General features: G+C 36.6%; 1 protein-coding gene across 1 annotated transcript in view; it reads left to right on the top strand.

Moving 5' to 3' along the window:
• TENM1 (teneurin transmembrane protein 1) overlaps positions 1–18,924 on the top strand; it is a 785,358-nt gene that overhangs the window by 466,583 nt on the left and 299,851 nt on the right. Inside the window, exon 7 of the mRNA XM_035008354.1 lies at positions 14,456–14,694. Coding sequence (XP_034864245.1) covers positions 14,456–14,694 — 239 coding nt within the window. The remainder of the gene's footprint in view (positions 1–14,455; positions 14,695–18,924) is intronic.

Here is an 18,924-nt window from a genome sequence, read left to right as displayed (position 1 = left end):
AATGATCATAATTTAATCTATTATAATTGAAAATCTTACATTAAGTTGGAGTTGTCATTCTGAACATGATTTTTTATTGTACAGCACTTTGGATGTAGAAAATATTGTAGAGTGAACAAAATGTCTCATGGTCCCACGATATCCTTTGTGAATTTTGGTTGGCCCCTCGTGAGTAGTTAAAAAAGCGCTGGATTTCGAATTGAAAATCTTGAGCCCAAGTCCAATTCTGCTACTAAATAGTTGTGTGAACTTGATAATGTCTCTTTCTTCCTCTCCAACCTCATTTTGCACAACAGTCAGGTGAGGGAATAAAGCTAAATGGTATTTGATGTCCTTTCGGCCTTTACTTTCTCTGTTTTTCCGTAGCTTGCCTTCTTGTCATTTGCTCTTCCACTGAAAGAATCCTGCTCAGGTTAGCTTTCCAGTTAGTTGGATTCTAATGAATTGCAAGATTACAGATTCTAGGTGAGGTCCCCTAACAAGTCAGATAAATTGAAGTTAAGCAGTCATGATTCCTTCAAAAATTCCAGTAGCCAAGAGGAAATGAGGAAGACACTGCACATCCCTGTCTGTCAGGGGGTAATGGTAATGGCAGACAAACATAGTTAGGAAACCAATCATAGGCCAGTACAAGACTTAGTCTGTGAACATGTTTTACTCGATACACATAGGTGCTCAATAAAAGTTTATTAAATACATGAATTTAAGAACAAAACCCTTTATAGAGACAGGATTCAGGATGTAACACCTTATAAAGAAGTCTACCTTGCCTTGGGTCATATTGTGAAGCCCCCGATTTTTCAGTATTTTCTTTCAAGTTGTCATTATCTGTCTAATTAAGAAATAAATATAACTTTATTTTATGTTTCTTATTCAAAGATAAAAACACAACCTGGATTGGGTTTAAGTTCCAAACAGCCATTTCTATACTCCATCCTGTGAATCCATGATGATATTTTTTTCTGAGTACTGACAATGATGCAGAGAGAAAATAAGTTTAGATTCAATATTATATTTGCCAAATAGAGATGTGTATTTAGAGGTCAGAGGAGTGAAATCATTATACTCTTGAAGTTGACCTGACCTTGTTTATCTCCTTGTGCTGTCCCTGAATAATTAAAGCAAACCAATGGCTTTCTTCTTTGCACTCTTGAATCCACGCTGCAGGGAACAAGGGAAAGAATATTTCCCTGGAAGGAAGGCCTGTTTTCCACAGATTCTCCTGTGTTCAAGTGGAATTATATTTTCTGAGCTTTAGAGCATGGTACAAAGCTAAATTTGACTGTTTCTTAGGTGACCTAACCTGAGGGGGGTTAATGTTGTTTCAATCGCTATGATTATTGTATATTCTGCATGTTTTAATCAATATTTCAGGGTTTGGATTTATGCCTTGTGACAGTTCTTGAGAGGTACAATTTGAACAGCAATTTTAAAAATTGAAAGTAGAAAATGTTTTCTATTTTCCATATCTTACAAAGATTTCCTTGTTTGGTCAGCAGGAGTAAAAGTTGGAGATAATTATGAGTGAGTTGTATGTGCTCTCTGGCCCCAAGGTTCAGGGTATTTGTTTGGATAATAGACCAATCCCAAGTGCACATAGCCTCAAGGGAGGAACAGCTGTGAGCTTGGGAGGACGATATGATCATGAGTGACTGGTAGAAAATCTTTTTTCTGAGAGTCTTATAAAGAATGACAGATTCCCTCCCATAGGGATGCTGAATACTTCAAAACTGCATGCTCCAATCAGAAGAATAGTTTTAGACCATTTCTCAACCTCACTGTGGCATTTCAGGCTGTATGATTCTTTGTTGTGGGAGCTGTCCCATGCATAATAGAATGTTTAGCAGCATCCCTAGCCTCTTACCCACTAGATGCCAGGAGCACCCTCCCCCTATCGTGACAACCAAACATGTCCCCAGACAATGCCAAATGTCCCTTGTGGGCCAATTCATTCCCATTTGAGAAACGCCATTTCAGACTAATGGAGAGGCAAAATCTTTTGTTTCCTTCCTGCTCACTTTACTCAAGACTCTAGCAGTTTCTTTTGTTCCCTTCCCATCTTCCCTCTTCATATTCCTTTCTTCCGAAGGCTTTGTTCGTGGGTTTAGATAATTCTCGGGTTTATAGTATAATTTGTGTTGGAAACCACTGCTATAAGTTGAATGTTTGGATCTCCCTAAAATGCGTATATTGAAAACCAAGATGATGGTATTAGGTGGGGCCTCTGGGAGGTGATTGGGTCCTGAGGGTAGAGCCCTCATGAATGGGGTTAGTGCCCTCATGAAAGAGACCTCTGATTGCTCCCTAGCCCCTCCCGCCCACCTGATGCCCACAGCAGACTGGGGAACAGTCTGTAACCCAGAAAAGGCCCTTTACCAGAATCCTACCATGCTGGCACCCTGATCTTGGACTTCCAGCTTCCAGAACTGTAAGAAATATATTTCTGTTGTTTATAAACCAACTGAAATTGATGGTATTTTGTTATAGCAGCTCTAATGGACTAAAACAACCGCTAAACTTAAATCCATTTAGCTCTAAGATCTCCCCACCCCCATCAATTGGTTTCCTTTTCATATAGCGGTAACTCCTTATATAATTTTATCTCCAATTAACTTGTCATATCCTGCATTTCTATGTGAAAGTCTTAAGCAAGAGGAATGTATTTTTGATACATTGAATGTGTATCAGTTTGTATATATACTAAATTGGTCTGTTTCCTGGGAATGCAAAAAGCTGGGGAAAAAGCAGCATATCACCGCCAACTATTTGGATCAGATCTAGACAAGGGAGCCCCAGGTGACCTCCAAAGCCACTAACAAATGATCCTCTACCCTAGCATATATAGCCATATCTATCTATCTATCTATCTATCTATCTATCTATCTATCTATCATCTATTTATCAAATTTCCTTTCTTGTTCTATTCCTTTTTCTTCTGCACTCTTCATTCTCCCTTTGTTCACTCTTTGTTCTCTCTCTCCTGAGTTTACTTTAGATCTACACTACTCTTGGGCATTTCGTAGCTCTTCTGATATTGTTCTGTGCTGAAAAGCTTACAGAGCCACAGGAGCCTGAAAGAAAATGGCACATTTGGGAAACCACACATGAGAGGAGGGCCAGAGCTTAGGGGGTATTGGAGACAATGGCAGTAGTGAGGTGGGGAGGCCTGTGGAGACCAGATAATGCAGGACCTTATAAAGTAGTACACCTTCATTCCCAAAATAGGAAAAACACAAAAAAGAAAAGTAACTACAAATTCCACTACCCAAAGATAGTTACTGTTAAGATTTCCATGCTTTCTATGTTAAGAAAAAAAAAAAAGAAGAAGAAGAAGGTAGTGGGAGGGGAAGAATGAAGCGGGGGAAATCGGAGGGGTAGATGAACCATGAGAGACGATGGACTCTGAAAAACAAACTGAGGGTTCTAGAGGGGAGGGGGGTGCGAGGATGGGTTAGCCTGGTGGTGGGTATTGAGGAGGGCACATTGTGCATGGAGCACTGGGTGTTATGCACAAACAATGAATCATGGAACACTTCATCTAAAACTAAGGGTGTAATGTATGGGGATTAACATAAGAATAATAAATAAATAAATAAATAAATAAATAAATAAATAAATAAGATTTCCATGCTTTCTTCTAGATCAGATCTCTGTAGAGTAGGAATTTAGAGTTGGAGTTGTTTTTGTTTTTGTGTGGGAGGGCACAGCACCCAGCTGTGCTTGTGCTGTATATATGATTTCTGTTTTTTTTCCCTCATGAGACATGGAAAATTGTTCATTGCCTTAGAAATTATTTGGTTAATGGAAACAGAAATGCTTTAAAACTAAATCAAGTAAAGAGGAGGTTTTTAAAAATGATACAGGATAATCTCCCAGGGAAACAAAAGGACAATGAGTCCAGCCATGCCTAAAGAGAGGTGGAACTCTCTTCATTGTTCTTTTGCTTTCTGGAGCCACATGATGTCTCATTACTGTTTCTTTCTGCACATATTCTCTCTTCTCAGGCTTCATTTTAGATGGGATTTGTTTATCTGTTCCCCTGTCATGTTGTAACTCCAGCTCTGGCTCAACATGACCTTGCGTCTTGACTTCCTTAGATGACTGGGATTCTGTGTCCAGATTTCTGAGAGAGGGAGAGGGAGAGGGAGAGAATACGATTGTCTCCAAGGTTGGCTATACAATTCTGTTGCAGTTAACTCTGGCTGCAAGCAATGTGGAGTGGGATTGGGACAGTCATGGATAAGTGTGTTCTGTCCAGGCTCTGCTGAGAGACAATGATCAGCCTAATATGCTTATGTGGTTGAAAATTCTTAATATGACATCATAATATTCCATGGAATGAATGTACTAGGCTCCTTCCATATTTGAGTCTAGTCTGTCAGTGGATGAGTAAGGAGACTGAGGATCCTTGGGTGGGAAAGTTCTAGGTGAAAAGACTGGAAGTATCAGACATCACCTTTGCTCACACTTCGCATGAGCCAGAACTGACATGACCACACCTAATGGAAATTGTTACTGGGAAATGTAGTCCGTGTGCCCAGGAAATAAGGAGAACATGGATGCTGGTGAGGAACAGACAGCTTCTGCCTCAGGCCACTTCTTTGATTTTGAGGTTGATATTTCACAAGACAGCCTTGCCTTTTGTCAGTCTGTCCCTCAGAAAAATGTTAGACTGGATACATTAGATGACTGATTTGAGTGGCATTTCTTACTTTATGGCATTATAAAGCATTTTTGCCTTCAATGTACATGTATGAGTAAGACTTACAAACCATTGAAAGCTAATGTAAGGCAAATGTTGATCACCAAACACTCTTCAAAATGTGCATTAGAATGATAATCTGTATTTTCAACCTGAAGAGCTTAGTGGGAAATGCTTATGTTCTCTCTTTATTGTACTCCTTTGAAATACTCTTTCTTTAAAATCAGGTGTCCTTGCTAATAGATTACAATTCAATTAAAACAAGTCATACAGAAACGTATGCTATGTCGACTGGCTCATAAAATAAATGAGGAAAATGCGTATCTATAGAAAATGAAGATGAATAAAAAAGTAATCAAGGCGTAGAATACTCTGCCCACTACCGACTTCTCTAAAAAGAAAAATAAATAAATAAGCCAAGTAACCAGTGAAACGAATTCTATAAAACCAGCAGGTTGCTCTGATAAGTAAAATTGGGAATAGACTTGGAGTTTTTGTAAAGAGAAATATAATTTAAATTTTTTCCAAAATCAAGAATTTTTTTTTAAAATCCTAGGAAATTTGGAGTCTGGTTTAATTTAAAACATGTACCCATAAATTCTGCCTTGGTCACATGTATATTCCCATTTAAAATGGTCCCTGTTGGGAGATGAACTACTGAAAACTCTGGGGTGACATTCCACTATTCCTTCATGGAAATGATGTATACAATCATAAGAAGATTGAAAATCTCACCCACCAATAGCTTTTTAAGTTTTTTCGAGTTTGAAGAGAGATTACAGCTTTCACAGCATACCTTAGGAACTAAATTACTATTAAGTATAAAGAAAATAAAAAATTGGTAAGCTTACTTATCTGAGTAAATAATTTTTATATATTGGCCTGAGCCTTTTCATACAGGAACATTTACATTAATAGAGAATATTAATTTGATATTTACCCCTCAACTGGTATAGGGTTTTTTAATAAAATTTTTTTAAATTAAAGTTACATCTACAGAGCATGGATCTAACTTGGAAAATGAGAATGAGAGTGTGTCTTGAAAGGGCATTATTATAAAGTAGAGGATGATTATTTATTTTAATTTATTTTGGGGTCTACTAAAGCAACTTGATCAAACAGAATATGTAATATTTTCTTTCTCCAGCCTTTATATATCTATGTCAGAACACCTAGCTCCAACTTACCTCTAAATATCCTGTTACGGAAATGTTTAATTTATATAGGAAAGTCCAATACACTATTACATAAAAGATATTCTAAAAAGGGAGACATGACAATTAGCTCACTGTGTACCCTCCTGATATCATTTTGTCATTTCTGTAATTTTAAGACTTGAAACAAATATTTCCATAAAAACATCTTCAGTGGAATACTAAACTTATATATATTCACTTTGAGAAGAAAATGCCAAATGATCATGTGAATTAAGATTTTGTTACATTAGTGATTAACATTATGAGTGATTAACATTATGAGTGATATCAGTGATGCCATGAGTTAATATGTGCACAGTGATTAAGTAAATGGGTTTTATTGTTCATGCACGAATTTAAAAATATTTATTGAGCACCTACTGTTTGTTAGGCACCATTCTAGATGTAGAGGATACAGCAGTAAATAAGACAGACATTCCTACTCTCATGTAACTTACATCTAGTAATCAACAAAACTGAAGTAGATTCCCACCTCTGTCACTTACCAGCGTGACCTTGGGAAATTTATTTAACTTTAATAGCTGATTCTCAGCCTCCTAAGCTGTAAAATATGCATAATATCACCTTCCTTTATAGGGTTATTGTGAGGATTCAGTGAGAAAGAAGCACAAAGTATTTTAGCGGAGTGCCTAACACATAGATGTGGTTTAGTGTATGGTCGTTGCTGTTGCCATTATTATTAGCAGCAATTATTTTTAATTATTAGTATTTTTTATTAACAATAATTCTTTCACTACCTAAATGTCTTACAAAAAGAGATGAAATATGAATCAACTATTTCTTTGATTTGTTCCTTTTAGATTATGTGAAAACAAAATGAAAGCTTATAGTTGTCCCTTTACATTCAATAAACCAGGAGATATTTGCTCACAAGTGAAACTTATTTTAGGGTTCCCAAGCCTCATTCATTTTGCACAGTGAATCAAGACCCTTTTAGAAGAAGCAAAAGCGTCATTATATTCATTGAGTACCTTTGAAGTATGAGACAAGGTACATAGAAATTAGGACTTAGTCCCTGCTCTTAAGGAATATACAATACAGGCAGGATGGATATTCTGATTAAAAGACGAGTGGGAATAATAGCCACAAAAAGATTAAAAAACAACAACAACAACAACAACAACTCTCCTGTTAGCTACTAACTACCCCACTTGCAAAATTACAGTATCAGTCCAGACCATAAAGCATTGCCATTCAAGGATAAACTGTAGAACTAATGCTTAAACCTAGAAAAATGAAGGCTTAGATAGGTATCCTGAAACTCTTTAAAAAGAAAAAAAATCTTAAAAATTATAAACAACATGGAGAGGGTATAGATTTTTTTTTATAAACACTTAGTATGTAATGTTTGGAGGGGATATATGGGCAGGGGTGGCTTAAAATTTGGAAGAAAGAATCTTTGAGCAAATAAAATTAAATCCTCCCTTATGTAACTGTTAGGAGAGAAATACAATTTGTTACCCCAGGAGGTTGTCCAAGCTGGTAATTCCATTGAGGTTCAAGAAGAGTTTGGATAAATACTCTTTGGGGGAGTATTTATCCTAAAAAGGAGCATCAGGAATGGGCTACAAAAGACAAACTAGAGATGTTGAGGTTGATAATCTTGACTAGTAGCCACACTTTTCTGCAAAGTAACACTAGGTGTTCTTGTCAGAGAAGAAAATGGGGCTGACCCAGCATGGCATGTTTTAAAATTTTTCTCATGTTTTTGGAGGCATAAGAACAAATACCTATGAATGGACATTTCTCCAACGATGATACAAAAATATGCAACAAGCCTATGAAAAGATACTTAGCATCACCAGTCATCAGAGGAATGCAAACCAAAACCACAATGAGATGTCACTTCACACCCATTAGGATGGCTACCATCAAAAAAAAAAAAATAGAAAGTAACATGTGTTAGCAAAGATGTAGAGAAAATAGAGCCCCTGTGCACTATTAGTGGGATTGTAAAATGGTGCAACCGCTATGGAAAATGATATGGAGATCCCTCAAAAAATTACAAATAGAGGTGTTGTATGATCCAACAATCCCACTTTTGGGCATATACTCAAAAGAATTGAAAAAGGATCTAAGGACATGTTTGCACACCCATGTTCATAGCAGCATTATTCATAATAGCAAGAAGTGGAAGCAGGCCAAATGTGCATGGATAGATGAACGAGTAAAGAAAATGTGGTATATACATGTAATAGAATATTATTCAGCCTTGAAAAGGAAGGATATCCTGTCCTTTGCTACACATGAGGTACCTTCAGGACATTATGCTAAGCGAAATAAACTACAAAAAACAAATACTGTATGATTCCACATATATGAAGTATTTCAACTAGTCCAATTCATAAAAAGAGAAAGCAAAGTGGTGGTTCCCAGGGGCTGAGGGAAGGGGAAAAAGGAAATTGTTTAATGGGTATAGAGTTTCATATTTGCAAGATAAAAATTTCTGGAGATCTGTTTCACAGCAGTGTGAATAAATGCTACTGAACTGTACCCTTAAAAATAGGATGGGGGCATCTTGTTGGCTCAGTCGGTAGAGCATGCAACTCTTGATCTCAAGGTCATGTGTTCAAGCCCCACGGTGGGGGTGGAGCCCATTTGAAATACAAAATAAAAATAAATAGGATGGTAAGTTTTATATTTTGTAGTTTTTTTATCACAATAAAAATGCATTTAATAATTTTTTTAAATGAATAAATGTCTAAATGCCACAATTCTATCTGAATGTGATTTGACCATAATAACTTGACTCAAGGCTTTTTCATTGCAGTCTTCTGTTTTATTTTATTTTCTTAAATCACCCTCAGCTATGAACTGGAAATAAGTTGAATTCCTTCTTCTGGTTATAAAAATGAGTCAAATGCTTATAGCTAAGGGAATACAGGTTTAGATATTCATCTCATAATCATGTTTAGAAGATGTAAAAGAAAAACTTCATCGGTTATTTATGCATCTGTTGTTAGAAAGCTGTAGATTTCTGTCTATTTCCTATAGAATTTTAAGTGCCACATTAAATCACATTATTTAGTGCTAACAGATACCCTCAGAATTATGTAGCGTGAGGGGTTTGAAAAGAGAGAGTACATTTTCCCCTTTTTTATAGATGATTTTAAAATCCTTACAGGAGCATTTATTATATTCCCACTTACCACCACTGGGTCTCATCAGTCTTGAAGATATTTTTTTTTCAATTTCCTTATATGCCCATTTCCTTTTGGCAATATCTTGCTTTTCCTTTTTAAATTTGAACTTGAATATTAAAACAGATGCAAAGGAGAGTACTACTTACACATAAACTCTTGAACTGCATTTTTATCATTTGCTCTGTGCAAAAAACCCAATTGTATGAAATTGATAGCAACATTTTAGTATATCCTCAGGTCCCCAGGGAAAAGCAATGTGCTTAGACAGATGATCTGATTTTATGAGCACATAGCTGAAGTCTAGTACTGTGCATTTGTCTTTATGCTCCTACTTTTTTCAGGAACTATGAAAACACATTTAGGCAGTAGTTTCACTTTCCAACAATGGACTGTAAAGCCTTTGACAATACATAGCATTTGCAGTGCTGTTTTTCATGATCCACATCAAAGTATAGATCACTTGAGCATAGAATCTTAATCTCAGCTTGTTAATAAGAAAACAAGAACCTTAGTATATGAACTCATTTTATTATCTACCCTCACTGAGGACTGTGATTTGGATTCCACTCAAATATGAATTAGTTTAAATGTTGTTCTGCTGCGACTGCTGAATTTATTCATTATGCTGTAATATTTTACTTATGAAACTGCATTTGGAAATCCTTTAGTGTATATCACGATGAAATTACAGTGCTCAGGGATATTGATTATTGCTTGTAATTGCCATCATAATAGCCAACAATTCTCTGTCTTTCTTTGTCTTTCTTCTCCCCCTTAATGATATACCAAACCAAATCAATATCCAACATATGGGGCCACTTACATTGTCTCGAAAATCCGATTGTTCTCCTTCATAAATATGCAAAGGATCAAAGATTTTATCCCCAATCACTGGGCAAAAAGCACCCCATACTGCTGGGTTTCCCTTTTATCCCACAGGAACATACCAGGGTGTCCCTGTGCAGGACTGGTTATACCTAAGTGACATTTTGTCACGTCCAGAGTAACCGCCAGGTGGTGGTAAGGAAATGGGGAGGCTGCTCCACTCTGCTGTCCGTAAAGCGCTATATGTCTTGCTCACTAGTAAATTAGATAGCTAGCGGGGGAAACATAGGCTGGGAGCGCTAACCAGATGGTAAAGAAGAAATTCACCCCCTTATAAATGGAAGAGACCGTTTCAGGGACTAAAGAGGAAGTACCTGGGTGGCTTAGTCGGTTAAGCGTCTGCCTTTGGCTCAGATCATGATACCAGGATCCTGGGATCAAGCCCCACGTCAGGCTCCCTGCTCAGTGGAGAGCCTGCTTCTCCCTCTCCCCCCTGCTTGTGTTCTCTCACTATCTCTCTCTCTCTCTCTCAAATAAATAAATAAATAAATAAATAAATAAATAAATAGCAAGTACAATTAAATGGAAGAAGCATAATGCTGCAAGTCACTTTTTTGGTATATTTATCCTTATTTCTGCTATATACTCTTTCTCCATTCTGAGGATACGTTAGGTACTTTTAGAAGCAGCAATAACTCCCTTACCTTCTTAACAACTGAAGAGTAGCTTCATTGTAATGCTTCCCCATTCATCCAAAATAGTTAAGATGGTCTTTAAAACTTACTATAAGAACATGTGACATTCGGAAGAATAGGCAAGTATTATGTAGTACTGTTTGAAGGGATTATATTTGTTTAGCGGGGATCAGTTAACCCAGGAGCTTAGAACCTGGTGGTAGTTCGGTGAAGACTGGTTGGCAGGTCGCCTAGGGCAGAGGAAATACATTCTTTTGGAAGTCCCTGATTCTAAGTTCATTTATACCATTAAGTACCTATGTTACTTTTAGGTAGTCCATTTCATTTTCTGGGCCTCAGTTTCCCTAACTGCAAAATCAGGGTGTTGGGCTATTAGATGATTACTGAGATCTCTTCTTCCAACTCTGTGATTCTTTAGCCATCGTTTTCATGTTTGTCATTTTTCCCAAGGGAAACAGGGTAAATGTGGCTCAGTTCAGTATTACCCACGTGCTTCTTCTGTGCCCTAGCAGGTCTGCATTCATATTTTAATGTATCCACGACCTGCCTCATCCTAGCAGAGTGCACTGTAATGTTGTGGTTTAGAGCAATGGCTCTGGAGCCAGCCTGCTTGTGTTTGAAACTCAGCTCCACCAGTTACTAGCTGTGGGGACCACAGACAACTTGACCTCTCTGTGCATTGGTTTTCTCATCTGTAAATGGAGATATTTATTTTAATGGGGTTGTTGTGAAGATTAAATGATATAATAGTTTATTAATTACTTAGAACAATGCCCAGCACAAGTGAGCACTTATCATTATTATAACTACTATTATCACCACTTTATTCCTGCTAAAAACCTCTTTTGGTTTCTGTTTCATCATCTGTAAGATTAGAATAATAGTTTAAACCTCACAGATGTATGAGCATCAAAATATTGCACATAAAGTGCCTGGTGCCTAGACTTTATAGGTGCTCAATAAATCATGTTCACATAAACAGAACCAACTCTGCATATGGTTGGTGTTAAACAGTGCATTTTTTCCATTCATCCCACCTCCCTTCTTTTTGATACTTGTTACAAAGGTAATACAAGCTCAAGGCAGAAAACTTCAAAAAAATACCCAAAGGTAACACAAGTTACTATTTTTACATGAGCATATGTATTTTTTTATTTTAAAAATTGTATCTTGGGGCACCTGGGTGGTTCAGTCGGTTAAGCATCTGCCTTTGGCTCAGGTCACGATCCCAGGGTCCTGGGATCGAGTCCTGCATCGGGCTCTCTGCTCAGTGGGGAGTCTGCTTCTCCCTTTCTGTCTGTGCGTGTGCTCTCTCTCTTTCAAATAAATAAATGAAATCTTTAAAAAAAATTGTATCCTATTGCCCATACTGTTTTGAAGCCTACCTTTCTTCACTTGGTGATATCTTTAAACACTTCCTAGTGAATAGATCTTCTTTTATAGTACAATTTGTAATGGTTGTATAGTATTCTACTATGTGTTTGTAAAATAATTTACGTAACCAAATACCTATTATTGAGCACTTGGGTGTTTATTTTGTGCTATTACAAGTAACACTGCAATGAACGACTTGTTATATACATTGTCAGACACATAATTTCCTAAGGATAAATTCCTGTAAGCGTAATTATTCGGCAAAGAATATGCATATTTAAAGTCTTCTGATACTAATGACAAGTTGCCCTCCAGAAAGGCTTGTGAATGTGTACTACTCTCAACAATCCTGCCCTTTAAATAACCTTTACCCTCATGATACTAATGCAAAATTCTCTAATGTGGAGATTTTTCATTAAATGGCAGATTAAACAGTTGTTTTTTCCTCTAAACATCCAGGCTTTTTTTCTTTAAAAGTGGAAGTTGGAAATCAGACTTAAAATAGTCTTAACGATTTATAAATTTGGTCATATGTGACAAGGTGATTTTGGCTTTCTATTTAGTGGAGGGGTTCATGTTGTAGTACATTAAAATGTAGCACCAGAATGTGTTCTACTTAGCAGTGCATTTTACTGCTCCAGGCAGCACAGGGAGAGGTTAAGATTAAGGATTTTGGAGCCAGAGTGACCTGGATTCCTATTCTGGCTCTGTCATTCATGTACTAGGAAGATGTAGGCAAGTTTTTTTAAACCTCTTTAGGCCTCCATTTCCTTAAATGCACAATGAGGATAATAATATAGCCTATCTCATATGAGCAAAGACTAGCTGAGATTATGTGTTTAACACAATGCATGGCACATAGCACTCAGTAAGTGTAAATTATATGCACCAAAACATACTTTAATGTATTGGTTTTTGGTAGCTCCTTCCATGTCCATAAATCAGTACTGTTTATGAAATATCCATATTGCAGTAGTCATGAGCAGTCAGTAATCATCCTATAGTAATTCAGACATGACAGCAGCACGAAGTGCTAGAACAGGCAAAACTAATGCATGGTAGAAAAAATGCTAAATAGTGGTCACCTGGGGGAAGCAGAGTAGGGATTTACTTAGAAAGGCAGGAGGAAACTTCCTGGGGTGATGGGAATGTTCTGTATCTTGATAAGGATTTATGTTGCACAGATGATTGCATTTGTCAAATCTCAGCAAATATATACTTAAAATTTGTGCATTTCATCATGTATAATTTTTTATTGAAACACATATAACATGTAAATTTCAAGTGTACAGCATGTTGATTTGATACATTTATATATTGCAACGTGATTGCCATTGTAGCATTAGTTAACACCTTTATGATGTCACATAATTATCATTTCTTCTTTGTGGTGGGAATAATTAAAATCTCTATTAGCGAGCTTGATGATGATAATACAATACAGTTGTCTATAATGACTGTACTGTACATTAGATCTTCAGGACTTACTTCTCTACTAGTTGCAAGTTTATACCCTTAAACATCTTTCCTATTCTCTGACCTCGCAGCCCCTGGTTACCACCTTTCTGTTCTCCGTTTTTATGGGTTCATGGATGGACCTTGAGGGCATTATGCTAAGTGAGATAAGTCAGAAAGAGAAAGACAAATACAGTATGATAACACTTACATGTGAAATCTAAGAGTTCAACTCGTCATGTATAAATTTTACATTTAAAAATATTGAACTCTAGATAATATGCAAGTTAAAAGGGAAGGGAAGTATACTGATGTATGCAATTTACTTTGAAACGCTTGAAAACTAAGATGGACTGATGGATGAAGACAGGAATGGAGAGATGGATAAATATGTGATAAAGTTAATATAGTCGTATGTTAACTGTAGCATCTACTTGGTAAGTATGTGTGTTTGCATAAAATCCTTTCAACTTGGCTGTATGTTTGACAATTTTTATAATAGAATATTGCTTGAAAATATGTCTGTGAAAGCTAATCTCTAAGTAAATATACTGGTTTCTAGACCATTCAGATTTCAAAAATGCCTGATGATACTTTTTGTTTGTTCTTGAATCAACTCTTGAGTATCATATTTAATGAAAAGGAGCAGGATAACGAATAACATCAAATGTGAATGTCAGCACTCGAGAGTCTGAGAAATTCACTAGCCAGCAAGTCAGGGAGCAGAGAGTCTCTTTCTGCCTCCTAAAGGTCTAAATGAGAAAACAAAAGGAGACCACCAAAGGCAATTTGGAATTAAATCTTAGGTATATGAAAATTTTGAGACTCTGCCAGTTTTCCTGAGCTTTGTCAAAGTGTGATTGTTGGAAATGAGTGGAGTTTGTGTTTTTGTAACAATTGGCTTTTTTTTTTATTTAAATTCAATTAGCCAACATATAGTACATCATTGGTTTCAGATGTAGTATTCAAGAGTCCATCAGTTGCGTATAACACCCAGTGCTGGCTTTGGTTTTTACAGCTCTACTGTTTATTTCCTTTTTGCAGGCATTTCCTGTTTAAACATGGGTCTGGTTCCTCTGCTATCTTCAGTGCGGCCAGTCAGAACTACCCGCTGACGTCCAATACTGTGTACTCGCCTCCTCCCAGGCCACTTCCTCGAAGCACCTTTTCCAGACCTGCCTTTACCTTTAACAAACCTTACAGGTGCTGCAACTGGAAGTGCACGGCCTTGAGCGCCACTGCAATCACGGTGACTTTGGCCTTGTTGCTAGCCTATGTGATTGGTAAGCCCTTTTTTCCATGCCTGTTTTCTTCTTAATCAAAGTCTTTTCAACTATTCTATTTTTTTATTTTATTATGTTATGTTAGTCACCATACAATACATCATTAGTTTTTGATGTGGTGGTGTTTTGCTTGTGGTGGAGGTTGGGGGAGGGGGAGATTCTCTCTTAACTCTGGAACCTAAAATTTGAACCAAGGCTTAGTATTATAAATAACAAATGGATTTCTAATGAAGGTTTTTTGGGTTTTTTTTTTTTTTTTTGCACTTCCTACCCTTAAATACTGCTGAGGAGAGTGAGGAATGCTCTTTGAGAAGAAATATTTATACTAACACAGTCTTATTGATTGCAATTACTGTAGTTAACCATTTTCCCTTCAATTAAAAGGTTGTTATGGTTTTCTCACTAGAAGTCATAAGTACCAATCTACAATAGCTTCTTAAATTATAGTTAAACAGTAATACTGCTACCAGATTTTCAGGTAGCAATTTCATTAAAGTAGTAGTTATTTGGAAGCTATCAGAAAATCCAGTGCATAATTTCTCCCCAAGAATTCAGTTTTACACTGGGATTTAAAAAAAAGATGTATTCTTATTTTCACAAGGTAAGTGGCTGTGGAATTATATGGATACTATGTTTGGGGAGGTAAAGGAGAAAACAGTTGTGAAGCACTCTTTCAACACGTTTAAGAAAAATATTGTTCTAGAGTCACTCTGATTAAAGTCACCCTCACTTGATAGCAAATTGTATTGATTTTTCTGGATGGCATTTTATTTTGACTGAACATTAATTTCCTTGCTTGAGTGGTTCTGCAGTCTAAAATGTAAATTAACTTAAGAAACATGTACTTTGTGGAAGCACTGTTCCTAGAATGAATGGAATATCATGGTAGAAAAAAAAATTCTATCCAGGTATGGCACCAGTAACTTCTTTTCAGGTTTAACCCTGTTTCATAATTGAAGCAGAATTACCCATGAGGATACAATGAATATGATTCTGATAAGTAGATTAAAACAGATTTAGACTTTCTTATAATTATAAATAATAAAGGAAGTTTGGTGTATTCTGATTTATTCAAAATGTGAACAATAAGAAATTTCCCATAACTGGTTTTATGGGAGTCATAGAACAGGGGCTGCTAAGTTAATAGATTTATTTTGTAGGGAAGTCACTGATAATGTCAACAGTATGGATCATAGCCTATATTGATGTTCATAATTATCTTTTATATGTTTATCGTACAATCTGAATACATTTGAACAATGCTTCTATTAAATGTGGATAACACTACCTACAATATCATAAATGTGTCTCTTATCTCAAACATTTTAGGATAACCCAACATGTATGTTTATTTGGTTTGTAATAGCCTGTAATGATAAATAATGCTGAAGGAATGAAGGTAGGGGATGAGAAAGTACTGTAATACAAACACAGTTTTAATATGAATCATTCAAAACAAGGAGTAATTTGAGAAGTTTAAATACATTGGAGGCCCTTTTAAATGTTCTTGTTCAATTATGAGACAAACTCTTATCTTATGGGTTATCTTCTATTAACTGTTACTATGTAGAGAGATAATGTTTTAGATATAAGACTTAACCCCTAGTATAAACAAATCCAGATAACAGCAAACTCTTTATTAATAGGTTTAGATGGTGTCTAAGCCTATTTCCATTTAGATTTATTATAATGGCCACTCCGGTATCAAAACTTGTATTATATACTCTGAGACTTGTTTATTTAGTTTATATATTTATTCATTTCATAAGTGAAAATAGAACATTTCAGTCATTTGAAAGTCTGCCCTTTTTTATAGGGTGAACAATAGAATATGATTTTGACATGACAGTAAGGTAATATAGTGCTGTCATTATGAACATGGGTTTTCAGACCTCTGCCCCTTATTAGGCATGGTACCTTGGGCAAATTATTTAACCTTTAAAGCCCTCCATTTCCTCATCTGTTAAATGCGTCTAAAACAGTACCTATAACATAGAGTTGTTATGAGAATTAAATGAGTTAATATAACTAAAGAACTTGGAATAGTACCCAAAACATAGTAAGTATACTATAAATGTTAAATATTATTATTGTTGTTATCATCATTCTCTTTATAACTATTCACTATTAAAACTCAGTGTTTCTCAGAATTAACCATTTTGTTCACAGCTGTATCCGAGCACCACGATCAGTGCCTGGCACATAACAATCCTATCAGGAAACTTTGTTGACAAAAATGACTAATGCAAAGCATTTTACTTGTTAGTTCATTTAATTCTCACAACAATCCTTAAGGGCAGGTCTCAGTATTATCTGTGGTATAGAAATGAGTAAATTGAGGCACAGCAAAGAGAAGAGGTCCCATAAGGGTCATTTTGAGATTAAGAGGTTGCATCCCTGAGAAGTGGGGGTCCCGAGCTTTAAGCCAGAGTGGACTGACTCCAGAGCACATGCTCTTCAGCACTAGGTCTTGCTGCAGCTCACGTACTCCTTGGTCTACTAAATAAATCCACCAGACCATTTTTTTCTTATTAAATTACAAAGTAAATTACATTTACCAGGTCATCAACTGCAACCATGTATGCAGCTAAGCTTTGTTGATTGGTAAGAGATATCCATTGAAATCATTTATTGTGTGATTTTTTTAGATGTAGAAATATCAGGCTAAATGCTGTGTAGCACAGTGGGTTGGATGGGTTCAAAATGAGAGGTTAATGGCTAACACCATAACTTTTTCCCAAGTTCTGTCATGACCTGAACATTGTGTGACTTTGGATAAGCCCGTTAGAATCCCTTCCTCAATTTACCCCATCTGTGCTGTATTGCTAACGACCTCAGGAAGGTAGAATAAGAATTTATCAGTAGGTATGTGGGTGAAAGATGTCACATAAGAACTGTAACATACAAGATGATTTTCAAATGGCTTTCTGCGGTTGAAGTAAAAAAGTATTACATTTCAAAATATGAAACTGCTTCACTCTCCACTCTTACTGAGTCTGAGTCATCGTTTTTTTTCCAATCCCCCTTTGCAGTTGCTGTATAACCCAAGTAAGATCTTACACTGAAACTATTTATTTACTGCTTCTGTTTCCCGTGCAAATTCCTTTCTGCTCTTTCATTTTCCTCTCTTAGCCATTATACATAACCTTTAGATACTAATGGTTGTGTGCTGTGCTGCTCTCAATGCACTGGGGGAAATCACATCAATATCAATGGGACATCAGTAGACGTTCTGTGCATCACAGCTGTGTAAGTGGTCATTGGAAAACTGGAAATTCAGCACGTGAAAAGACAGAACTAGGTTGTTCAGGCAACCAGCCCCATCCCCACACCTACTCACCATGTCTTTTGGGTCAGCAAGAGAGTAATTCCTTTAAATAAGTTTTGAGGTCATAAAATTTGGTGAAGGGAGGCATGGAAAGATACTGATTATATGAAGATATCATGGAATGGCTATTGTCATCACTTCCCCATAAATCTGTACTATTTTCCATGTGAATCAAAAAATATGTCCTTATGCTTCATCCTCTCTGATATTTTGGCATCAGTGATGTATCAGTGCCAGTCAGAAGCACATTTGCTTGAATTTACAAATAAGCCATATGAAGTAGTAGTCAGGAAGACAGACGACCATATGCAAGGCATCGAGAGAAGGCGAGGCTAAGGTACTTCATCAATGGTTGTGAAGGGCACAAACGCAGCTTCTCTTGTAATCTTTGATGTTTTGATCAAGTTTCTCCACAGTCAGCACTTTCTATAAGAGGCAGTAGAAACTCACAGGAATACATTGTGCCTGGGATCAAATGGGCTGCTGTGCTGAATGAGTTGGTGGAGAGTAGGGATTTCTGGCTCTCAAAACCAATACCATCAGTTAATGACATGGATGTTCCTTTTCCTTTGCCATGAAATTAGAAGCGATTCATACCACCCTCAGGGTATATAGGGAGTGTCCAAACTCTATAGATGAAATAATTTAAGTCCACAATTCTCCTTGCCATGACATGCTATATAGCCCACATGTGAAAAGTTGACCAGAATGGGTATTAATACAGAATTAGGGGAGAGAGAATATTGAGCCCAATACTCTGATCAAAAGTTTAGAGATTAAACTATTCAAGAGGGCAAAGGGCCTACTTCACTTTGCTCTCTGCACCAAAATTGATAACGTTGATTTAGCGTTTTCTTGTGCCTCCTTTACAAACTGACCCAAATTGCCCTGCTTTCTGAGGC

This window comes from Mirounga leonina, unplaced genomic scaffold, assembly GCF_011800145.1.
Source record: "Mirounga leonina isolate KUSES-001 unplaced genomic scaffold, KU_Mleo_1.0 Mir_101664, whole genome shotgun sequence".
In the NCBI taxonomy this organism is placed as follows: Eukaryota; Metazoa; Chordata; class Mammalia; order Carnivora; family Phocidae; genus Mirounga; species Mirounga leonina.
This window is presented reverse-complemented; position numbering and strand designations above follow the sequence as displayed.